This window comes from Pelophylax lessonae (assembly GCF_965119305.1).
Source record: "Pelophylax lessonae genome assembly, chromosome: 3".
Lineage (NCBI taxonomy): Eukaryota > Metazoa > Chordata > Amphibia > Anura > Ranidae > Pelophylax > Pelophylax lessonae.
The window spans coordinates 606,610,290-606,636,411 of NC_138770.1; the positions used below are offsets into that span (position 1 = coordinate 606,610,290).

General features: G+C 38.6%; 1 protein-coding gene across 1 annotated transcript in view; it reads right to left on the bottom strand.

Moving 5' to 3' along the window:
- Nucleotides 1-26,122, bottom strand: part of DNAH14 (dynein axonemal heavy chain 14) — a gene marked incomplete at its 3' end in the record, with an annotated part of 442,814 nt that overhangs the window by 236,181 nt on the left and 180,511 nt on the right. Inside the window, exons 24-34 of the mRNA XM_082252323.1 lie at nucleotides 25,442-25,546; nucleotides 23,887-24,005; nucleotides 23,727-23,801; nucleotides 22,412-22,499; nucleotides 18,598-18,848; nucleotides 15,028-15,259; nucleotides 14,892-14,945; nucleotides 12,695-12,840; nucleotides 9,294-9,362; nucleotides 4,963-5,149; nucleotides 270-349 (exon numbers count right to left, since the gene is read on the bottom strand). Coding sequence (XP_082108449.1) covers nucleotides 270-349; nucleotides 4,963-5,149; nucleotides 9,294-9,362; nucleotides 12,695-12,840; nucleotides 14,892-14,945; nucleotides 15,028-15,259; nucleotides 18,598-18,848; nucleotides 22,412-22,499; nucleotides 23,727-23,801; nucleotides 23,887-24,005; nucleotides 25,442-25,546 — 1,406 coding nt within the window. The remainder of the gene's footprint in view (nucleotides 1-269; nucleotides 350-4,962; nucleotides 5,150-9,293; nucleotides 9,363-12,694; nucleotides 12,841-14,891; nucleotides 14,946-15,027; nucleotides 15,260-18,597; nucleotides 18,849-22,411; nucleotides 22,500-23,726; nucleotides 23,802-23,886; nucleotides 24,006-25,441; nucleotides 25,547-26,122) is intronic.

Genomic DNA, 26,122 nt, shown 5'->3' on the forward strand with positions numbered 1-26,122 from the left:
TTGTTGCCAGTGGTTTAGACATTAATGGCTGTGTGTTGAGTTGAGATACTGTAAACAGACAGATAAATCTCTTTCTGTTCAAATATTCACAATGCTGGCCTCTAATCTGTATCACAGTAGAAAAAGATAATAAAGTATGTATGTTTGATAGCATTACATTGAGCCACACTGTATGGATTATGGATATAAGCTATTAATTACACAGGTGTAACAGGTCCTATATAAATAAAGCTTACTGTACAATGGTCATGTTTTGTTTCTATTCCCACCTGGTCTCCAAGTCGTGTTTTTTCTGGCCAGCCACAACTAGAACCGTCTTGATGGCTCTCATCCCAAAATCATAGTGATTCTAGAAAACAAAACTTACTTTATTTATCATTATTTTAAGTAACAGTGTACAAGTATTTAGCATCCACCATGAAAAAAATGTGAATTACTTTTGAATCTGCTTCAGCATTGGACCAGTACTAATGCAGCATAATGTGTCCCATAGTCTCTGTGATGATCAGAGATCTCCTAATAGCTGATGACAGCCATTAAAGTCAGTAGAGGTCCGTGGGTGTGACAATCTCCTTGCCTAAGATACTTTGATGTTGTGTGTACATGATAGAATCTGAGCATTGACTGTAATGATTGTATGAGAACTGGGAAATACAGATCCTCTGCAGAGAGTTTAGAAGTTCCCTCACACACACAGCAACTTAAGTAAAATATCTGTCCACCAATATATCACTCTTCTCTGGTGAAACACACTGCTTAAAGACACCAGTCAAGTCACTAAACTGCTTGTCTTTATATAAACCACCTAGAGGGGATTGTGCCTTAAATAACAAAACTGGAGTTACACTTTAATCCAACCATGGGATATGTCAAAGCAGATGTTGATTGTCCAAGTATATTACCAGAGGTAGCAATGGGTTCGGGCATGTTCGGATCGAGCTCACCAGGAAGCCGGCACTGCACACCGCCAATCATTGGGAACGTGTGTATGTGCAGCTGCCAGTCGGTAAATGCCTCACTGGCTATGATTGGTGGTGTGCAGTGACGACTTCCTGGCAGGCTCAATCCAAACAAGCCCGAGCCTATCACGAATCGGATGTGTGAAAGTTTGTAACATCACCATAGAAATAGCTAGCAGTAGTTAGTCACATTCAGCTGGCCTTGTTCTGTAATGTTGAAGACATTTTATAGCTTCTACAAGCCGATTCTTTAGTTGTAATGGAAATTGTATAGGGTGGTTCCAAACATTTTCATTCGCAAGATGGCTAATGTTTCGAATTCCATAACTGGAAGATTATAATACAACATTTCTGGAGTCCCAAAACAATGGATGATATGTGGGATCCTAGAGACATGGCTCCTAAAGGTGTTAAATAGCACAAAGATCACTAACACTCAGAAAATGCAGTTATATTGAGCCTTTTTCTTTTTTTATGCATATAAATGTCAATACAGTTTGCATTGATGCAGAGAGAAGATGAGAGGCGTTGAGCCACCCCGACTCAGAACCCCTAGGGGAACAATGTCACCAAGTCATGGATCGTCCCCACCTCTCGACCTCCCCAAGATCAACACAAATAAAGATGAGCTCAAAACAAGTGGAACTAAGCTAAGTAAAGGGTTAGATTATAAACTTCTAGTTTCAGGTGCCAAATAGGGCCACTCCGACCAAGCTTTTTGAAATTTGTGATGCGTTAAAGTATTGAAGGATAAGGCTTTTTCCAGTTTATAGTTCTCATTGACCAAGGTGATTGCCTCAGAGAGATTCAGAGTGTCAGTGGTTTTCCATTTTCGTAATATTAAAGTCCTAGCTACCGAAAAGAGATGTACAATCATTTGTCTATATGTGAGTGGATATAATTCAATGTTTCCAGTGATGGATGCCATACATTGGAAAATTGCTTTCCAAAAACTTGTAAGGGAGGGGCACTCCCAGAGGATGTGTTGTAGGGTACCAATTTTACCACATTCTCTCCAGCATAGTGGAGAGAGGGAAGCATTCATTTTGGATAACCTATAGGGAGTGAAATACCACCTATTCACAATCTTAGTTATCATTTCCCAATGATTTGTGCAATGTGATAATTTGTGGGTAGAATTGATCGCTATTTGCCATTGTTTTAGAGTGAAAGATTGGTTAAGCGTTTTCTCCCACTTCAGCATGTGTTGTGATTTGGTTTTGAGGGAATCAGATGTAAGGCAGGAGTGAGTGCCGGTTCACACTACTGCGGGTGCGCTGATCGCATGTAATTCGGAGCGCACTGCTCCTTCATTACATGCGATCTCCTGTGTGGATGCAAATTCAGCCATACACTTTGTATGGCTGAAATTCGCACTGCACCCGCACAAAAGACGCACAGGACCCTTTTTTTCAGCCGCATCAGGATCGGATCGCACAGTGGTTCACACTTGTGCGATCCGATCCTGTGCGAACTGTCAGATCGCACTGCGATATACGATCAAACTGGGGGTGTCGTTAACATTTAATTGACACCCCCTGCGTATCGCATATGGCAGTGTGAACTGCCTCTTGTGCGGATGCGATGCGGGAACAGGCTGCAAATTCGCAGCCTTCCCACATCGCACAAGTGTGAACTGGCACTAAAAGAGAGATATTCCTTTAGTTAGGGGTGGAACTGTGGAGATGAAATTCCATGTTTGGGAATTAGTTAGTAGTTCTGATAGTAGATGTTTGGCTATATTGAGCCTTTTTCTTAAAGTAGACCTACAGGTGCATCTCATAAAATATCATCATAAAGTAAACTTATATCAGTAATTCAAATTAAAAAGCGAAAATCATATATTTTACATAGATGCGTTACACACAGAGTGATATATTACAAGCATTTCTTTCTTTTAGATTTGATGATTATTGCTTACAGCTAGTGAAAACCCAAAATTCAGTATCTAAGAAAATTTGAATATTACATAAGACTAATAAAAAAAAAAGGATTTTAAATACAGAAATGTTGCCCTACTGAAAAGTATGTCCATGTACAGTACAATATGTACTCAATAATTGATCGGTGTGACGGAATCCGGACACCCTGACTGGGTATCTCCACCAAGAAGCTGCTTCCTAAGCTCTGGAACCCGAGATCCGTGAATATGACTATAGTTACCCCAAGAACTCGACAGTACAAGTTTTGGAGTCAAACCAGAATCAAACTGCTTATTGAAACACAAAGCAGAAGGAGATATACACTCTGACAACCCCTCCCCCTTAGCCAATCCACACAAACATACACATCCCATAATAAGCTTACTCAAGGCAGACATGAACAATAGAAAAATGGAATGCAGGTATTCAACATTAACAAACCCCCACCCCACTAGCAAGGGTCTATGAAAACACTTTATACAATATATCTTTATATTTCCTGAGCGACACTGTTTAGAAATATTACAGTCCCAAGTGAAAGAGCCCCTCACTCCCCCAACACAAACCACACATATAGAACCCAGGATAACAAGGGTAACACGAAAGGCTGAGTCCAGTGTGGTTGTACAGCGAGTCTGATTAGTGCAGACCCGACTGGGGTTCTTGCTCACCCTGTGCCCCTAATAGACACAGGGTGACTTACACACAAGAGGGGCTGGGGAAGCTGGACAAGTAGTCTCCCAACCTCCCTAAAGCAATCTGGGTTCCACAAGCCCCCCAGCCAAAGTGACTCACGTCACAGTCGTGGCTCCTTTTGCATGAATTACTGCATCAATGCGGTGTGGCATGGAGGCGATCAGCCTGTGACACTGCTGAGGTGTTATGGAAGCCCAGGTTGCTTTGATAGCGGCTTTCAGCTTGTCTGCATTGTTGGGTCTGGTGTCTCTCATCTTCCTCTTGACAATACCCCACAGATTATCTATGGGGTTTAGGTCAGGCAAGTTTGCTGGCCGATGAAGCACAGTGATACCATAATCATTAAACCAGGTATTGGTACTTTTGGCAGTGTGGGCAGGTGTCAAGTTCTTCTGGAAAATGAAATCAGCATCTCCATAAAGATGGTTAGCAAAGGAAAACATGAAGTGCTCTAGAATTTCCTGAAAGAGGGCTGCGCTGACCCCGGACTTGATAAAACACAGTTGACCATCACCAGCAGATGACATGGCTCCCCAAATTGTCATGGACTGTGGAAAATGGTGCATTTCAGTTGGAAATCAAAGTTCCAGAGTCTGGAGGAAGAGTGAAGAGGCACAGAATCCAAGTTGCATGAGGTCCAGTGTGAAGTTTCCAAAAGGAGCCCTGACCAAATACTGAGTGCATACTGTACTGTACATGGACATACTTTTCACTAAGCCAAATCCTTTTTTTATTGGTCTTATGTAATATTCTAATTTTCTGAGATACTGAATTTTGGGTTTTCACTAGCTGTAAGCCATAATCATCAAAATTAAAAGAAAGAAATGTTTGAAATATATCACTCTGTGTGCAACGCATTTATATAAAATATATGCTTCACTTTTTGAATTGAAATAAATTAACTTTTTGATGATATTCTAATTTTATGAGCTGCACCTGTATATTTAGACAGCTTAAAACTGGATACACACTATACAATTTTCTTTAGATTTTTTGGGATTTTCTGGGTTGATGGAGGGCCATCAGCATCCTAACATACAATGCAGGACTGCTGGTCCTGCATTGTACATGATGATATCAGAGTGCCTGTGTATGATGGAGCAGCAATGAAAAGAAGCTTCAGGGGACTGGTTGTGCAGCTGGGAGGAAACCCAAGGCAGTTAGAAATAAGATAAATATAGTTGATTTTTTTTCTGTTCTTCCTATACATAACAAGTATTTAACCCTTAACTGCGGGGATACATTTTAGCTTTAAACACAAGTTTCACCATGGGTGTTGAAATCCCCTACAGGTCAGTTGCCATCAATGCTTTTTGTATCACATGGATCGTTCTGACCCTGTCAAAATGGATAAATAAAGGGTAAAAAAATTATGAGGGTTATACCTGCTGGGAAAGCTGCTTACTGGCCAGTTGGTACAGATTCACAAGCTTCCCTGACAGAGGTTTGGCTGCTTTGAATCCCTCAGAAAAGAGCATGATCTCTGCAATGAGCTGGTAGTCCGGGACCATCATAGAGACAGGTCTGAATAGGGATTTTAAATTGTCTGGAAGCTCTACTCTGCCTTTATATCTGAAAAGAAAAACGTGAAGTGTTCCATAAGAAGAGGTCTGAAGGACAGCAATAAACTAAATATTTTGTTCAATTCTCCCATACTGAACGAGAAGAAAAAAAATGGAGAGCCAAAATGGTGCTCAGTACATCAAACAGCATTGTTTCAAGCTAGACTTTTTAATAGTTTTTAGACATATTTGTGAACATTAACAACCTAACGTAAATAATTTTATCGAGGACTGTTAAAAACCAACTCCAGCTACAATGTATTTAATTTTGGGTTGAGCTAAGAAGAATTAGATATTCCGTCAGTTTTTATTATTCTTTAATATTCATTATCCTACTGTCCCTAAGTTCATGAATCCATAAAATAAAGTGCACTCCTTACAGTCATAGACATGTAAAGTCACGGGTGCTTAAGGTGAACCTGACAGATGGCATTGTCAACAAACAGTCCAAATATGCTATGTATTACTGGCAGACCATTGGTGTAATACAAAGATTTATTTGCTATCAAACAGTGCACTGTTTTGGGACCACTGAGGATCCCTTTTTTAGGCAGCAGTGCCAAAAAAAATGGCTTGAGTTAGGCTTTACAAATCCTTTTTCTATGTAAAGCTTTTGAAATAACTATGTAAATTGGGTACCCAGATTTGGTAATTAAATATGCAGACTTTGCTTCCTGCTTATTAGTACTGTACAGTGACTGTGCTTCACTATTCTTCTCTCTCTGTGAATCTTTCCATACATGGTTAAATGTTTTCTGCTAAATCAGCACCATGCATCTTGACACACTTTAACTGAAAAACCAAAAGATGTTGGTTAGACAATTTGAGGTAAACAGTGATTGTAGTCAATAAAATGCCATCACTGCACAGCTATTCAGACAGCCTCAGGTGCTGCCGCTGTCTGATTATAATAGCCGGCAGGGGTCATCCCTCCATCTATGGAAGACATGTACAGCTGTGGCCAAAAGTTTTGAGAATTACACAAATGAACCTAATCCCATAAAAAAACATTTCCACTGCATTTGTGAAGAAGGCTTCAGGGTCCAAGAAGGTCCAGCAAGTGCCAGGACCATCTCCTACAGTTGATTCAGCTGCGGGATCGGGGCACCACCAGTGCAGAGCTTGCCCAGGAATGGCAGCAGGCAGGTGTGAGTGCATCTGCATGCACAGTGAGGAGAAGACTTTTGGAGGATGGACCGGTGTCAAGAAGGGCAGCAAAGTAATTTCTCTCCAGGAAAAACATCAGGATCAGACTGATATTCTACATTTGACACAGTTCCCCACAAACGCTTACTGTACAAATTAAGGTACGAAGGTATGGACCATAAAGTGAGTACCTGGATTGAAAACTGGCTTCAGGGGCGAGTCCAGAGAGTGGTAAAAAATGGGGAGTACTTGGATTGGTCAGCTGTGGAAAGTGGGGTCCCCCAAGGATCTGTCCTGGGACCAATCCTGTTTAATTTATTCATAAACGATCTGGAGGATGGGATGACCAGCACAATTTCAGTATTTGTGGACATCCATTTGCAGGAACCCGCTGATCGGCTTGAGCTGTGTCTAATCACAGAACAGCCAGTGTGCCGGCACCGCGTGCGCTCACACCCCCTATGCGAAAGTGCTAGATCATGTACAAGGTACATGATCCAGCACAGGAGAACCACTTTGCCACCGTATATGGGTGTTATCTGGTCAGCAAGTGGTTAAAGAGTCCCTGAAAATTAGAAACAATGGCTTTGAAATAATAGAGCTTAATTCTTTTAGGACCCGTGGGTGTATGCCATCTGGTCCAGTTACCTTACTCACCATTATTCTGTCTAAATATTTCTACTTTGTCCCCAGTCACCCACTCCAGATTATTTTGTAAAGGGCCTACATGCTCAGACTTGATTTTTTTTTACTATTAATATATTTTAAGAATTTTTTTAAGGTTTGTCCTACTCTCTTTTGCAATCTAAAGTTTGTTTTGAATTTTTGTGGCCTTGATTTCCTTTTTACATATTGTTATATTCCTTGTAACATTTAAATGATGATAGTGTTCCCTCATTTTTATATTTTTTAAAAGCTATTTTTTAATTATTTATAGTTTTTTTAACTTAGCTGTGAGCCACATAGGTTTCATTTTTTACTTAAAACTTATTGCCCATGGAAATATATTTTGCTGTCTGTTCTGTGTTCATCAGTGGCAATATTCCCTCCCAGTCTAAGACTTGGACAGCAGCCCTAATCCTTGGAAAATTTTCTCTCTTAAAGTTAAGTGTTTTTATTTTTCCAGTATGTGCTTGTTTTTTACAGCTAACATTAAATTAAATAGTGTTATGGTCACTGCTACTCAGATTATCTTTTACATAATCATTAGTAATAAACTCTGCGTGGCTAGAGATTACCAGGTTCAGCAGAGCATCATTTCTAGTTGGGGCCTCTATGAACTGTACCATAAAGTTGTCTTGTAATAGGTTAATACATTTTTGCCCTTTAACTGTTCCTGCAGTGCATTAATCCAGTCAGTTTCTGGGTTGGTTCAAATCCCCCATTATTATCCCTGTCCCAGCTCTAGCAGCCCTTTCTATCTGTGCAAGAAGGCTTCACCTCCTCATTAACACTGGGTGGCCTATAACAAACTCCAATGATTAACTTTGTTGTAGGCACACACATATGCAGTTCCACCCATAATGATTCAGCCCCATCACACCCTCCATCGAGTAGGTCCTCTTTCACACTGGCTTTGAAATAACTTCTCACACAGAGACTGACACCATCACCAGCCTCTAACTCACCAATTTTGCTTTGCAGACTTCTGGCATTGGTGAAGAAACACTTTAATTAATTGTCACATTTTGCACATGTATTTTTCATGTTTTTTTTTTTAATACAAATAGTATTATTTCCAATGGTTGTTTGTAACATGGGAACCTTCTAATCACCTGCCATAGCCCCCATCTTCCCCCATTCCTCCCACCATTAGGGATTGACCCCTGTCTTTACTGAAATAACCCACGCAAACGGAGAAATATTTTTTTTTTAAAAAACAGAGCATGTTCTTCTACAGGGGTCTCCAAACTTTCTAAACAAAGGACAGGTTTACTGCCCTTCAGACTTCAGGGGGTCGGACGTTGGCCATCAGGAGTACAAAATGTCCCATCATTGATGTACTTGGCAGGAATTGTGCCCAATCATTGGTCTGATTGGGCCCATTTGTTGGTGTCATTGGGAGAACTGTGCCCCATTGTTAATGTCATTGGTAGGGATTGTGCCCCATCGTTGGTGTCATTGGGAGGAATGGTGCCCTTCATCTGTGTCAATTAATGAAATATTGCCCCAAAGTCCAGATAAAAGCAAGGCAGCATCTGGCCCTCGGGCCACAGTTTGAAGACCACTGTTCTACCATATTACCTAAAAGTGCTAGCTGGAGTTAGGCTACAATTTGTTTGTCACTTACCTAAAGTCTATCTAATACCAAATGCCAATGTAAGACCATCTTGCCCACAGGTTGACAACGCTGCAGTGTGATTTCACTCCAGACCCAACAGCGATGTCAACCTGCAAAAGACAGATGTGCTGACAGGATCAACAAACAAAATTATGCAAGAGGAAGGAACCAGACAACCCCTAAATACTGTGCTGTTACTGTTGATAGACTACATGGTATATGTCAAGCCAATGAAATCCTATCGCAACCAAAACATATGTGCCCTGTAATCACATCCATATAAGGTAATTATTGATTAGATGCTGTACTTTGCACTGCCTTGCTTAATCAGTCTGTAAGATGAAGAATAAAACTTTTACTGTACTGGAAAAAACTCTGCAGATAAAACCAGCCTATGCTATGAACATACTTTCCAATACATAACCCCACAGGGCGGAACTGAGTATCCTAAAATAGTACTGGGTTCTACCATCCCATAGAGGCACTCCATGTATTATGCACATCATTCTATTAAAAACACAGCAGCCACAAGCCCTGTTTTGATCCAGACATTTGATATGAACGGGGGAAGCCAATTAGGTAGCCAAAAAGAAAAATATTTCTCATTATCTGGGGGAGGGTAGTCCCACTACTCGTTAATTCTGAATGTGCTACCTATATGTATAATTTATTGGGAAGAACATTTACTATTCCCTGTGTCAGGAAATGGTGTCGGCTTTGCACCTACCCTGGATTCATGGTAATGAAAATTCCACACGACATATTCAGACGGATCTCTCTTCCTTCGAACATAAACCTACCGAAAACACAAGAACTTTTAAATCCACAGATATAGAAGTACAGGGATTCATCAATAATTCATTACTCAAGCGTATGACTTCTATACAAAATACTTAAGTCCATTTATGTGTAAAAATTTGGCCATTACATTTTCAACTAGGATTGTCAGGAGGACACCAACAGGAGGACACCAACCAAATTTTGTTTTATAGATGTGTTGCAGTGTTTTTTCCTGGTTGAATTTTTTTTTTTTTTAAGAAAAAAATAAAACACAGATTAAGTTTGTCTGTTTGATTAATATTTAACTTTGTTGATCAGAAATGATTAATTAAGAATCATACTGTCAAGAAACTCTTGTTAACAATACAACATTTTAGACTGCATAGAAAACAGTAAAAATCTTGGACCTGCTCAATTGCTTATTTTTTTATATTGTCTTGAAAAAAAAAATGAATGGAATATTCAAATAATAATCTGATTGTAATGTTTGTACATCACATACTAAGAAAAGGCAAACAGCAACAAAAAACGTTCTTCTGTACAAATGAACAAAAGTGTTTAATTTAACTACAAAAATACTCTCTCTGGCTTTTTCTGGGTGCTGGTGCTCTGCCGAATTGCAGAACAGACATTTCAGGTCTCTGCTCCAATGAAGTACCTGCCTGCTCCCACTTTTTTTCTTTTCAGACTTTAGTTCCACTTTAAGACACATTAAACACAAACTGATACCAATGATATAAAGGACCCCAAAATATACATTTTCATAAACAAGCAGGCACTCCCAGCAAAAAAACTGTTCACAACTGAACAACTGATGATCAAAACAGGGTATTATATAATAAACAAAGTTCACTATTTAAAGTGGAAGTAAACTTCCATCTCCGGCTTTTACTTATAGGTAAGCCTATAATAAAGCTTTATAGCAGGGGGGGGGGGGGAGTACCGCGCTTTAAAGGTGCTTAGTGAAAATAAATTAGTGCATATTAATCATATAAATAAAATTGCTTTCAGTGCTTCCAAATATATTAATCATATGAATCCCTATGTGCTTGAATAAAATTCTGCTTACTAATAAATAAATTTTCTCCAGTGCATAAATAATATCTTATAGGTGATGCAAATATAAATTAATAATAAATTGATTTCTCTTCAGTACATAAATATTATCTTATAAGTGATGTAAAAATTGGTGCTTAATAAAATCCACAATCCTTATATAAAAATTATTAAAGTGCCAGTGAAAAAATTATATAGTAGTGCTGTTAAATCGACAATAAATATATAATTCAAAAAATCGGCGAAGTGCTAAAGTGTCCTTGAAATAAGTTCAATAAATAAAGAAGTATGTGTTCAAAAGAATCTTCTTTCCCAAATCTCATGCAGGTGCTCTTCCATGCAGTGACCACTAGGTGTCCTAAGCGCTCACCTCAATTGCCTTTACAATAAGCCTTGTATTATTTGCCTTTGTGTGGTATTTCCTCCTTCTCTATGGCGTGTAGGTCCCGCTAATAATACCCGAAAATTCTCCTTTATGGACCGGTATTTCAGGGGGTATATGTGGAACCGTTGTATCTCCAAAAATAAATGGGCCACAATAGTGAAGTACCGTTGATAATTTATTAAAATAGACTTCTTCCAGGGATGAAGCTGTGTGGGCACGCAGCGTAACGCGTAGGACGCCAAACCGGAAGTGACGTATCGGCAATACGAGTGTTATGCAATAGGAAAGACGGAATACAATGTGAGTCTTATTTTAAAGTCTATTTTAATAAATTATCAACGGTACTTCACTATTGTGGCCCATTTCTTTTTGGAGATACAACGGTTCCACATATACCCCCTGAAATACCGGTCCATAAAGGAGAATTTTCGGGTATTATTAGCGGGACCTACACGCCATAGAGAAGGAGGAAATACCACACAAAGGCAAATAATACAAGGCTTATTGTAAAGGCAATTGAGGTGAGCGCTTAGGACACCTAGTGGTCACTGCATGGAAGAGCACCTGCATGAGATTTGGGAAAGAAGATTCTTTTGAACACATACTTCTTTATTTATTTAACTTATTTCAAGGACACTTTACCGATTTTTTGAATTATATATTTATTATCGATTTAACAGCACTACTATATAATTTTTTCACTGGCACTTTAATAATTTTTATATAAGGATTGTGGATTTTATTAAGCACCAATTTTTACATAGCTTATAAGATAATATTTATGTACTGAAGAGAAATCAATTTATTATTAATTTATATTTGCATCACCTATAAGATATTATTTATGCACTGGAGAAAATTTATTTATTAGTAAGCAGAATTTTATTCAAGCACATAGGGATTCATATGATTAATATATTTGGAAGCACTGAAAGCAATTTTATTTATATGATTAATATGCACTAATTTATTTTCACTAAGCACCTTTAAAGCGCGGTACTCCCCCCTGCTATAAATATCTGTATTGTGTAGGTTACCAATAACAGTACCTGCAGCATTAAAGGAGATAAGGAGTTCATAAAGAGTGACAGCGCGAGAATTTCACCAACCCATTACTATAATAAAGCTTACCTATATGTAGTGTAAATTTCTCCTAAACATGCACTGTTTAGGAGATATTTACTGTACATGCAGCCAGTGACAACCTCCTGTCCCTGCTGCAAAAGCCTGATGGCACCCTCAATGCTGCTCATTTGGCAAGGTTAATCTGTAGTGGAAAGTAAGGCTTAAATTCACTTTCCAGAGAAACTATACCCAACTTATAGAATTTTAGTACTAAAATCTACTATACTATACACACTTATTTATATATAGCTTTCCTTTATATTCTTTACAATTTAAAGAATGATAATTCCCAATCAATAATAATTACACATGATGAAGAGGTTTCTAATCTTCAACATTAATCTAACATGTCCACAGACCTATGAGGGTAGCTGGATGTGTACTCATGACCCATAACCATACTCAGGCAAAAATAATAGTCTGAGATGTATGGTTCACTTACCGCTTTACATCATTTATACTGCTTTCCACACTAGCCACATCTTATTTTCCCTCAAGCAATAATATATTGTAATGTACCTCCCCAGTGAGAAGAGTGAGGCTGCAGAGGATATTGCAGCCTGTAGACAGACATGATTTTCACAAACTGATATTGGACTAGACTACATGCAGCTTGTTCATTCTGCGTGTAGCTCTTGTTAAGAGTAAGTTAACAATCTCCATCACAGGCCAGACAAATGAATTTTGTTTCTGTCAGCACTCCTCAGTTAACAATATGTATTCATTTTTTTTTACAACCCCTTTAATTTAGGTTTGCTGCAGAGTGCTACATGATTGCTTACCTTATGGCTTGGCTGTCCTTTGCCATTTTGATGGCATGAACCTGCGAGGCGATTACGGACAGCACTTCCACGTCTATGCGGTTAAACTCATCAAAACAGCACCAGGATCCAGACTGAGCCATTCCTGAGAAGAATTTTCCCATCATCTATAACAAAGTATAAGTCATTATTAGCCATCTAGCATTGTTCTAAATGTATATATTACAAAAAAGAAGGCTTTGGAACTTGGAACTAACCTTTAAACTCCATAAATCTAAATTAATATAAAACCAATTTCAAACAGCAATAAATCATGGATTTAAAGGTAAAGGAACTTTCTAAGATCAGGCACCAAAACTCACTCGCACATACGTTTAGTTAGCAGAAAAATGTTTTGTGTATGCCAGGAGAGTTCTGTAGACCATCCTTTCTCAATCAGGGTTCACTGGAACTCTAGGGTCCCTCCATAGGTTACTAATACCATATAGTATACAATACAATTTCCTTATTTAATTTCCTTTAGATTTACCTTCAACTATGTATTGCAAGGGCCATCCTGATTGCAAACAAATTGTAAAAGTTTAGGTTTGACCTCATATTATAAGGTTTTGATAACTCTAAAAGACAATTGTATAATGTATGGCCAGCCTTAGGGTTCTAACTAACGGTGCATACATAGTTCCAGGACAAACATCACTCAGTAGAGGCATCAGCATGGGACCAAGGAAGACTCTTTCCTTCTCTCAAGTTATAAACCACTTACATCAATAATATTTTTAAATGTCTGTAAGGGGGGGTCCATCTTTCTAACCAACAAGGGGGGAATTTTTCCACTGACCACTGATGTAAGGGAACACTTCTCATCTGACTATCTATATAAGGGGGCATGTTCCCAGTGACCGCCAATATAAAGAAGCACTACACTAACCAACAATGTAAGCCAGCCCTTTTCCCACTGATCACCAATTAGAATGGACTCTTTTCATCGGACTGTCAATGTAAGTGGACCCCTCTCTACTGACCACCAATGCAAGAGAGTCCTAAAATGACCACCAATGTAGGGTGACAAGTTTCACTATCTGTGTATCTATTCTGGCCATTGTTATTCTTTGTTTTTCATTATAAATCTTTGCATTTCTCAAAAACATGATTCACTTTGGGTGTCACATATGCTAGTTATTATTCTTATTATTTATTATTAGAGCTACAACTTAACACACTAGTGTACCATAAACTATAGATATAATCATGTAGATACAATAATTGTAAGCAGGGTTCCCTTAGACCTAAAAATTATTTTAAGGCCTCCTCCAAGGTAATATGGTTGAAAAAGTCTGCTTTAGATTCTACTAGATTTGAGCTCTTGCAATGCTTTCCTTACCCCCTCTGCTTCTGACAATTTTTGAACTGTAAACCTAAAGGACAGTTTTATTTAATGTCAAGTTGTTTTCAAAAGTTTTAAAAGTACTAAAACTAATCAAGGCCCTGGTCAGCCTAATTGTCGTACTTTCCTTCATCAGATATTCTTAAGTTTACTTTTAAAAGATAAGTTCAGCTTTAAATAATAAATGCACATCTTTTTTTCCAGGTAAAAAAAAATTTGCATTTTATTATTTTTTGTCACTGCAGTCTGTAAGGCATTGCACACACAATCAGCAGATTGTGAGTGCAATACCTGGGTCCTGCACAGACTCAATAAGCTATCTGCCTGTACTTCGTAAAAGCAGATTACTGAATGGCAGGAAGCTGATACATATTCCTAAATACAGGTGGAACATGTAAAATATTCCAAAGGCGAAATTAGCCTTTAAAGAAGATGATCCATACACTGTACCACTGTACTAGAACCCCCGGACTCTGTAAGCATCATAATTCTTATTGGTCAGCACAGCCATCTTTCAGGATGTAAGAGAAGGCTTAGAAGTGACTCTCATTGGTAAACGCAGTCACATAGTAGCGCTGACCAATAACCACTTGCCATAGGGAGCAGTATGATGGTTACAGGCTCCAGGGCTGCTAGTGCAGTGTCAGATTGTCCTTTCAAAAGGAAAATTACTCTGTAAATTTACTAAAATTCTATTTATTTAGGATACTCATTTATGCCAAATAAACCTGAATCTGCTGAAATGATTACCATTGTTTTTTTTAACTGTCATGCTTTTAAGGATGGAAGGGTAAGATTTTCAGGTAAACCATAAAAGCCATTTAATAAACATACCTTGTAGTCAAGGCCTTCTGAGCAATTAAACACCACACACTGTTTTCCTAAAGCCTGTTAATAAAAATAGAATGATATGAATACCAATAATTTCTTGTCAGGAGAAAAATGTTTTCTGTTTCATACAGTGACTTACTTTGGCCAGATCCTTGACGGTTTCTGTTTTTCCTGTCCCAGCTGGCCCTGCTGGGGACCCTCCAAGATGCAAGTCCAGAGCTCCGGTCAGGGTCAGCCAACAGCGGTCGGTGAGAGGTGTTATAACAAGGCGTGAAGAGCAGCCCAAATACTCATAGCCATAGATAAAGGAGGCACTGCCCTGCACTACATAGCATGAGTTATTTTGGTCGTTCCACTCATATCGCAGCTGCCTGAAAGGAAACCGAGGTGATAGCAAGTGATATGTAGAAAAATTGTGGAAACCCTTACTGGGGTTTTATCCTCCTACAGTAAGCTTATATCTCTGTTAAATGTCTTTATTGCCCCCTGTTCTGCTCTGCATATCATAAAGAAGACAAAAAAATCTGGCCCTCATGCCAGAAAATAGCCCAATTTAATCCAGTTATGTATTCATTATAAATCTGTAAAATTATCTTTAAATTGTACTAAAATCTATCCTTATATTAGCCTCCGGTAATCCCTTCACAAAGCCTCTACTGCATTTCACAGTGCTCTCAATATAACATCGGAAGCTTGCTTACAAGAGAAGGAGCTCAGGGATGATGTCATATGAGAGCTTCCTTTTATAATCAACTGTTGACCAAGCGGTATGTCTTAGCTGCAGTAGAGAAAAGTCAGGTAACTGAATAGGCTGAGCTGTCTGGCAGGGGTGTTTGAATCATGAAAATTTCCATAGGAAGAAAATACAAAAGCACTATAGCAAACAAAAAAAGAAAAACAAACAAAACACAGACTGTCTTCACAATGGTGAAGACCATCAAGAGCATATTTGATGAACTTTTAAGGACAAATTCTATTTTCTAATTGCCAGTTGTTGAATGTACAAAAGTCTAAACAACTGTTAATGTTTTTTTGAATTGCTGTGCCAAGGCCCCTCTGCAAAGTGCAGTCCCCAATGCCAGTCTACTAGGGCTCGCATCTTGAAACATACTGCATAGAAAAGAAATAACTTGAGTAGGTACAGTGCCTTGCGAAAGTATTCGGCCCCCTTGAACTTTGCGACCTTTTGCCACATTTCAGGCTTCCAACATAAAGATATAAAACTGTAATTTTTTGTGAAGAATCAACAACAAGTGGGACACAATCATGAAGTGGAACGAAATTTATTGGATATTTCAAACTTTTTTAACAAATAAAAAACTGAAAAATTGGGCGTGCAAAATTATTCAGCCCCTTTACTTTCAGTGCAGCAAACTCTTTCCAGAAGTTCAGTGAGGATCTCTGAATGATCCAACGTTGACCTAAATGACTAATGATGATAAATAGAATCCACCTGTGTGTAATCAAGTCTCCGTATAAATGCACCTGCACTGTGATAGTCTCAGAGGTCCGTTTAAAGCGCAGAGAGCGTGTTCATGAAGAACAAGGAACACACCAGGCAGGTCCGAGATACTGTTGTGGAGAAGTTTAAAGCCGGATTTGGATACAAAAAGATTTCCCAAGCTTTAAACATCCCAAGGAGCACTGTGCAAGCGATAAAATTTAAATGGAAGGAGTATCAGACTACTGCAAATCTACGAAGACCTGGCCGTCCCTCTAAACTTTCAGCTCATACAAGGAGAAGACTGATCAGAGATGCAGCCAAGAGGCCCATGATCACTCTGGATGAACTGCAGAGTTCTACAGCTGAGGTGGGAGACTCTGTCCATAGGACAACAATCAGTCGTATACTGCACAAATCTGGCCTTTATGGAAGAGTGGCAAGAAGAAAGCCATTTCTTAACGATATCCATAAAAAGTGTCGTTTAAAGTTTGCCACAAGCCACCTGGGAGACACACCAAACATGTGGAAGAAGGTGCTCTGGTCAGATGAAACCAAAATCAAACTTTTTGGCAACAATGCAAAACGTTATGTTTGGCGTAAAAGCAACACAGCTCATCACCCTGAACACACCATCCCCACTGTCAAACATGGTGGTGGCAGCATCATGGTTTGGGCCTGCTTTTCTTCAGCAGGGACAGGGAAGATGGTTAAAATTGATGGGAAGATGGATGGAGCCAAATACAGGACCATTCTGGAAGAAAACCTGATGGAGTCTGCAAAAGACCTGAGACTGGGACGGAGATTTGTCTTCCAACAAGACAATGATCCAAAACATAAAGCAAAATCTACAATGGAATGGTTCACAAATAAACACATCCAGGTGTTAGAATGGCCAAGTCAAAGTCCAGACCTGAATCCAATCGAGAACCTGTGGAAAGAACTGAAAACTGCTGCTCACAAACGCTCTCCATCCAACCTCACTGAGCTCGAACTGTTTTGCAAGGAGGAATGGGCAAAAATTTCAGTCTCTCGATGTGCAAAACTGATGGAGACATACCCCAAGCGACTTACAGCTGTAATCGCAGCAAATGGTGGCGCTACAAAGTATTAACTTAAGGGGGCTGAATAATTTTGCATGCCCAATTTTTCAGTTTTTTATTTGTTAAAAAAGTTTGAAATATCCAATAAATTTCGTTCTACTTCATGATTGTGTCCCACTTGTTGTTGATTCTTCACAAAAAATTAAATTTTTATATCTTTATGTTTGAAGCCTGAAATGTGGCAAAAGGTCGCAAAGTTCAAGGGGGCCGAATACTTTCGAAAGGCACTGTATGTAATGGAGGTAACCCAATAAACTCACACTACGTAGGAATATAGCCACCCTAGATTACAGGGTCATTAGGTAAAAAATGTGTATGGATTATTATTTGATATTTAAGGTGCGGGGACACATCAGAAACCCAGCACAACTCAGTGGCAGCTGAAGACCTTTAGTATTTATCCACATAAATACAAGCAAATTAAAAATGGTATACCAAGATTAGGTTGGGTTCACATGGGCAGTACAATTCACATAAATGTTTTTCAACTATGTGTTTGTGTCTTTGCCTGGAGCTAAGATTTGTGTCTTTGCCTGGAGCTAAGATTTGCTCTACAACATTAAAATCGATAATCATTACATCTATAGGCAGTCTATCGTTGATCACATAGGGTTCTTAAATCTTGATTACACAACTGTATAGAAAGTACAAGATGTATTTGAATAATTTTTTAAGCACTGACCATTTTTTAAGCACTGACAATTTTTCCACAGTATTTTATAGGGAATGTTCAACCATTCACATCAATCCCGCAATGTACAATTTATTGCCCCCAAAAATAATCTACATACTACCTGTATGCTTTTGAATTGAATGAGGGAGGAAACTGATGCTTTCACCGGGAGGACATACAAACTCCACACACAGAGTGGTTGATTTACTGAAGGCATGTAGGCTTTTAACTTTGCAAGGGAGGTTACACTTTAAGGGAATTTGCCCCAGAGATTAGGTACCCAATCATGTGCACATGGTTGGATGCTGGAAGTCAGCAGAGCTTCACCTTATTCACTAAGCTCTGGGGCAAATTCCCTTACAAAGTGCAACTTACCTTGCAAAGTGAACAGCCTACATGTCTTTAAAAAATCACCCCAAAGTATCCTTACTAGAACACAAACCCTAACCACTTATTCACTTTGATGTCCAACCAAGGCCTAGTTAAAATTACCTTGTCCATTCAAAATCTTCTGGAATGAACACCTTGTTCTTTATCAGTTCAGTCAGTACGTCTCTACAATGTACATAGATGGTCAAAAGGGCTTCCAGAGTTGTTTTCTGGTGAGGAAGGGGAATATCCAGAGCCATTTCAGCCAGTTCACCAAGCTGATTTATTAGATTAGACAGGACGATCTTTAGCTCCTTCTCTGGCTCAGGGGCAGAGAAACTTCTCATACAATCCTTACTGAACATTATTTGGCTCTAAAATAAAAAAATAAAAAAAAAAAAACAATGCAGCCTTAGCTAAAATACTGTATGCCTCACTAAACATTATAATTTATGTAACCCCTAAAGCTATTTTCAGTATGTCATATCATGTCTTACTGTATACAGTTTATTTAAAGGAATCATTTTTAGTAAAGCTGTTGCAAAGTTTCTTACCTGGAAATTTTGCTGAAAACAGCACTTCCTGTTGCAGACTGACAGGGATAAGCCACTGTCTTGCAATTAACAGCATCACTGTCAGCCTGCTGTGTGAGTGCCTTCAGTCTGATAGACCTGAATGGAAGCCCAACAGCTAACTGGAGCAGCCTACATGGCAAGCTGATAACTCTGCTGCTAATTGTGAGTTAGTGGCTTAGTTATCGTCCTGCAATAGGAAACGCTGTTACCACATTATCTCCAGATAAGGGATTCACAAAATACAATTTACATGAGAAATCTAGCTGGCCACAGATGGATCAAATTTTGGCAACTTCAGCAGCAAGCGGACAATTTCCAATGCATCTATGGCCGTTCCGGCTAGAAAGAAGTTGATTAAATAATTTACTTCTCTCGAACAGGAATGCTGGAATTTTATTTTTGATCAGTACTGCAGCCAGAGGCGGAGTCCCACTGTCAGAATTTTTGATGCATTTGATAAGATACTAAATACAGGCAGTAATGGTATAAAATGTAGTATGTGTGTAGGTGGAAAATCAGTGTCCTTTCTTGACACTATGATTTATATCCACAATGGCAGAATGGAATCTGACATTTACATCAAACCTACTGACAGGAATCAATTGTTGATTTTTTATAGTTTTCGTCCTCCACTTGTGTTTAGATCAATTATACGGATACTGATTAGAGTTAAAAAAAAAAAAGTCAGCAATGAGGAGAGAACACAGAAAATGGAGGAAATGTGTCAGAGATTTAGAAACTGTATATATCCAGTTAATAAGATACAGCATGAACTGGGGAAACAAAGATACATTGAGAATCCCCAAAAAGATAAGAGATTTGGTATGGTCTTCCCTTCTCCATGAAATATAACAGTTATAGTGAAAAGATATTTAATATTAGGAAACACTGGATACTGTTGCAACGTGCATAGCCAGAGATAGAGTACTTTCAACAAATACCATTAAAAGCATATAGAAGAAATGGTAAATTGAGGGATATGTTAGTACATTTCAAACATAAAAACTACAAGCAAAGAAAAGGACCTTCCTAGGAAGTAGGAGAAATGGATCATATCCATGTTTCAGTTGTGTGCAATGCAAACTAATGAAAAAAGGAAACAGTTTTGTACACCCTACAAGTGGGAAAAAACATGGAATCCGTGGTTTCCACACATGCCAAACATCATATGTGATTTATGCATTACTTTTGTCCATGTAATCTAATATATGTTGGGGAGACTACACAAAAAAATCAAAGACGGTAATATCACAACATCGGTCATCCATTCAGGGTAACCAACCGGGTTTACCAGTCCCTAAACATTTTATGCAAGATGGGCACAAAGACAGAGAGTTACAATTTATGATCTTGTTGGAGGTACGGAAAGACAAGAGAGGAGGGGATAGGATCCATAAACCTAAACAAAGGGAAGTGTGGTGGATAAACAATTGACTTTTCATCCACAGGGTTTTACAAAGATTATGATTTATATTTATTCTTATGAAATTTTTTTTTTCATTAACAAGGAGTATATATGATTGGTCAGTATAGACATAATTTATAAGTATGATCTTTTTCAGAAATGGAAGAACTAAGAAGTTTTATGAAGTACGGTACCATCGGGACTGATAGATATAGATGCCGAATATGGGGGCACAGCCTCGAAGCTTTGTGTACATTGATTTGCTTGTTGAATTTTTTTGATTCATTTTTTTAAGTTTTTCCTTGGATGGTATTTATTTGTCAGTAGATTAGGATATAGAACAGGTTAACCTGAGGGTTCACTTAATGTTTGGTAAAGGGATGCACCTGTGTGGACTGTGACGCTCTTTGTATGTGAGAAAAAAAATGTGATTAAAAAAATCAGTACTATGCATGCAGCTTGACAAAGGACTTGTATGTGTCTGCAACTGCAGTCATTTGTATTCGCAAGCCTATAATATGCACGAAGGTTTGAAGTAAAGGAAATTCAGCAAAGACTGAGATTGCATCTCCAATTTTTCTGTTTATGTCTGGTAGAAAACTTAGGCTGGATATACACTATACAACTTTTGTTGTTATATTTCCTTTACATTTACCTTCAACTTTGTAGTGGAAGGGCCTGCCTTATTGCATACAAATTGAAAGTGTTTAGGTCTGACCTCATATTATATGGTTTTGGTAAGTCTTAAAAAAAAATCTTAAGAAAATTGTATAGTGTGTATCCAGCTTAAGGAGTACCACATTAGATGCAACCCTGTGAAAGGAACCTTTATTGCACGGCAGAGGTGTCCCACCCTGACATTTATATATATATATATATATATATATATATATATATAAGTAAAAGATCATGAATATAAAAATAAATACATAAGTAAAAAATAATGAATATAAAAATGAAAGAGTTCATTTATAATGTTCTAGACATAGGGATTCTCAGAGCATGTTCATTTTAACACCACTGACAAATCTCATTTAGTTTATGTTGATTGTAATATTGTCCTGTCTTTATTAAAGATGTTGCCTATCATTTTATTTGTTTTATTAATTTTACTGTTTGCTAATGAAGGGTTGTGAGTGACCTTTGGTGTCTCTATGTAAGATAATATCTTTGAGTCTGCTGTATACTGGAATCAGATATTATATACCAATGAATACTTACCCTTTCATTTTCATATTCATTATTTTTTACTTTTATATTTGTATTTGTTTTGTAGCGTTTGGCTCCCGAAAAGCGTTGGCTTTTTTTTCTGTTATGAATCAAATTTATCATTTTAAACATTGGACTCTTGGATGTTTGTTTGGCATTCTTTTTAGACTGTATTTAAAGGGTCTAATGCTATCTTTGTCCCCTTAGAAAAGTTCTCATCCATTCCTTTCTGCCACTTGGGAGAGGAAGTGAGGGAAAATATGGCCTCAACAGGGACACTGATAGCAGGAAAAAAACACATTTTATAACAGAGGGGTGAATGGTTAGAGCCTCTTTCAGATTTGTATAGCCCTTGCCCTCTTGGACATATAAGTAACTTTTATTTATCAAAACAGCCACTTCAGATCTCACGGCCCCCAGCATGGAGAAGTCCAAAGCAGACATCCTTTTTACATTTTTAATCTGTGATTTCCATACCTTTATGTGTTTTAGTTTACAGTAGTTCTGCCCCTCATGCAGGGCCAGGCTGTTGTTTCTCTTACTAAACAATTGGAAACTTCAACCCAGAACAAGTTTAATAACAAAGGTTCTGCATATGCTCCATAACGCTCTTATGGCCTTACTTTCAAACTATATGGACAATGCCATTCAGTGACTTGGAATAGGAAATCCATACTGATTATTATTTGAACCCTATCTCTGGGAAAAGATAAGATTATGGGCAATAGCTGATGTTAACTGTACTTACCACAACAAGAACAACCTGCCCGGGGTGGCAAAGCATCCATTCTTTGAAGCCTGACTTGCCCCAATCCTGTACTCCAGCCCTGACCAGTCTGTAAAAAAACAGGACTTTTGTTGTTAGTATTAAAGCAAGCACACAGTGAACTGGGTGGAAGTAGAGAAGAATTTTTTAAACTTATTTACAGGCACATCTTTTATTGGGACCTTTAGTTAGGAGACAGAATCACTTCAAAGGCCCATTGACAACTGTAAGTGCATTAACACACATAATTATGTGTTGGGGTAAAAACGTGTATAGATTCAGCTGATTAGAAAGGAGGAAATCCCATACATCAATAACAATTAAATCAATTGCTACAACTCCGAAGGAGTTCTGTAAGTTTCAATTGCTACAACTCCGAAGGAGTTCTGTAAGTTTCAATTGCTGCAACTCCAGAGGAGTTCTGTAAGTTTCTGTGAATATTTTCATGATAGGTTTTTTAGATGATGGTATATGTAAAGTCTTTGCAATTTTACGTTGAGGAACACTATTCTGAAATTGCAAAACAATTTTTAGATGCAGCTTTTCACAGATTGGTAAACTTCTGAGACACTGACTCTCTGAGATGCTGTTTTTATACCCTATCATGTTACTAACCTGTTGCCAAATAACCCAATTAGTTGCAATAGGTTCTTCCAGCTCTTCCCTGTTAGAACCACTTACTTTGCCAGCTTTTGTTGTCCTGTCTCATTTTTATGAGATGTGTTGCTGCCATTCATTTCAAAATTACCTTATTTAATATTCAAAAGGAAAATTTTCTCAATTTAAACATTTTGTATGTTTTATATTTTGTGATTAGAGATGGGTTCAGGCATGTTTGGGATCCTAGTCTCAACCCACCTGCCGGATCCCACCAGGAAGCCGGCACTAAACACCGCTAATCACAGGCAGTGAGACATTTCCCGCACTGCAGGTGCACAGACCCTTGAGACATTTTCTGGTCTGTGCAGCTGTGGACTTGGAAATATCTCACTGCCTGTGATTAGCGATGTGCAGTGTTGGCTTCCTGGCGGGATCCGGCAGGTGGGTTGGGACTAGGATCGCGGATCATGTGATTAGTAAGAATCATCTTGGCCCTTTTCCTTTATGTTTTTCAAGGCCATTTATTACCTTGTGGGGTGATTATATTTTTAAACAAAAGAATATAGGAACATTGGAAGCAAAGGTAAAATTATGATCCAAGATTCTGGACAGGGTTCACTAAAAAACAGGCTTTCCGCTAGGGCATTATAAAAAAATGTCCGGTAATTACTCCCCCAACAACTAGGTCAAAACTTACTTTTTTACCACATCAAACATGCTGGTCTCCAGGTTTCCTAGCCATTGCTCCACTGGGCCTCTGATTCGAACATTCCTACGCAAAGCAAAAAACGTTAATAAAGCTGTGTCTGTTACACTGAGTTCTTTGTAATGATAAAGACTAATGAAAACACATGTACTTAGGCATGCAGATTTTCTCTCCTTCCGCAGATATAATCATCTCCACCTCAGGGGGACTTTTAATGGGGTATTTAATGTCCAGGTGTCGGATGTTCTCAAAACACTTCACTAGGTGAGGCTACATGGCAGAAGCAAAGTTGCATAGTGAAAATGAAAAATATAACCTTCATACCTACAATCCATAAATGTATGTCCAACCAAATATTTTTAGATTTGGATAGAATGGCAAAGGATTGAACCCCTGTCAACTTCTAATGCTTTCTGGGGATGTATTAGAACAATATCTATCCCCCCTTTCTTGTCCAGGGTCAAAGGTTTTACCAGACAGAAAATCCAACACTTTACAGTTGTGACTGGAACAGGAGATCTTTCAATGGGCACACCTGTTCTAGCGACAACTGCCTAAGACAATTAGTCCCCTCATTTCAGAAAGACTCCCACTTCCTGTTGTGTCTGTGGGACAGAAAGTAAAGGGGAAATCTCTCCAAACAAACACAGAGAGCATTAAAAATAGGTTTTATACATTCCTTACTATCCAAAACTGACAAAATAGCTGTAGATACCTGTAAATCTCAGTTGTGAATAGTTACTTTAATAGTTAATAGTTACTTTAAGGCTGGGTTCACACTTTTGCGCTCTACCACAACACATGTCATTTGTACAGGAGTCGCACTGGATTTCTGTAGAAATGACATGCAATTCAATGCAGTGTTAATTGAGCCATACATTATGTATGGCTCAATTCCCAATGGACCCACACCAAAAACGAGCAGGACCCTTTTTTGGTCCACAGTGGAATCGGAAATGCATAGGTGTTCAGAACCATGGGATCCAATTCCATCTGATTCCACAGTTCGCACTGCATTCTGCAAAGCTTTTGGGGTGTCATTAACTTTATATTAACACATGCAGCGGTTCGTAGAGCGCAGTCTGAACTGCCTGCGTTTCTGATGTGGTGCGGGAACCCGCACAGGAATTGCTGTGGTTCCCACACCACATTAGTGTGAACCCAGCCTTAAGCTGAACTCTGAGATAATAAAGATTGTCTAAATACAGTAATCATGTGTATTACTACTTGAATATCGGTGTGCTTTGTGTATTTCTTACAGATTTGTGCAGTAATCCAGTGTGAAACTTTTCCTGTGCAGAAGCTTCCTGTAATAAAGACCGGTCACTGCTGCTCTCTCTCCTTGTGCAAGGTGCCTGGTCTTTGCTCCACCCCCTCCTGTAGTTTTCTGCAGACAGTCTGTAGTGGGTGGACCTGCTGGGTCTGCTCTCTGCACAGGGCATGTGCAGCCCAGTGATGATGTCACTACTACTTTCATAAGGTAATAATTGGGTTTGGTGCACACAACAAAGAATTATATTTTTTGTGTCTATTGAGGAATATATTTATGAAAGTTTTTGTACCATAATCAGCTATAACTATTTCAATTACCATTCTGTTAAATACTACTGGTTAAAAAAACACAACCTTAGTTTTAAATAAAAGGATTTTTCATTTTATGTGTTGCAGGAAAACTGCCACCATGTGGCAGATTATTGGTCTTTTACCTGGACGACATTGGGATTCCTGCTCTCCGCCAAGATGGCCAGAAGCTCGTCATTGCTCAGAAAGTAGAATCTCGGAAAAACTCTTCGCTTGATTTCTAGAAAGTCCTGAAAAAAAAACAGTTTGGAGGTTATAGACATCAAGTGAACTTAGTGGGCAACATCAAGGGCAAGTGATCTGGTGGTCACCCTCAGTGTCCATGCCACAACTAGATGCAACCCAATACAGGACCCCTACACCTCCCCATTGCCAGTTTTCCACCCTAAACCCTTTAAAAAGACAAACGTTTTGCAGTTAATAATGAGAATATATTGTGTTGATTACATTGATTCAGTGTAATGTAGTGGCGCAAGCAGATTTAATGGACCATTTGTTCTGCCACATGGAAGGAAATTTTATGCAGCTCAGCAACATATTGAAAAAAGAACCATGATTCTTTAACTGTTTACATTAAAAAGTTAAAACTCATCCCAGACTCACCAGTGATTATGGGTTGTGGAATATATTTTTATTAATTTTGTAGCCTGTTGCATTCCTTTAAGTGCGTTCCATACAGAGGGAGTGTATATTTGCATTGCAGCCCATGGGTTCTTCTAGGCTAAATGGCATCCTGTATTATCTAACCCCTTCAGTGGCCTAGGCATCATGGACACGCCCCCTAATTTTGGTCATGCAGGCAGTGG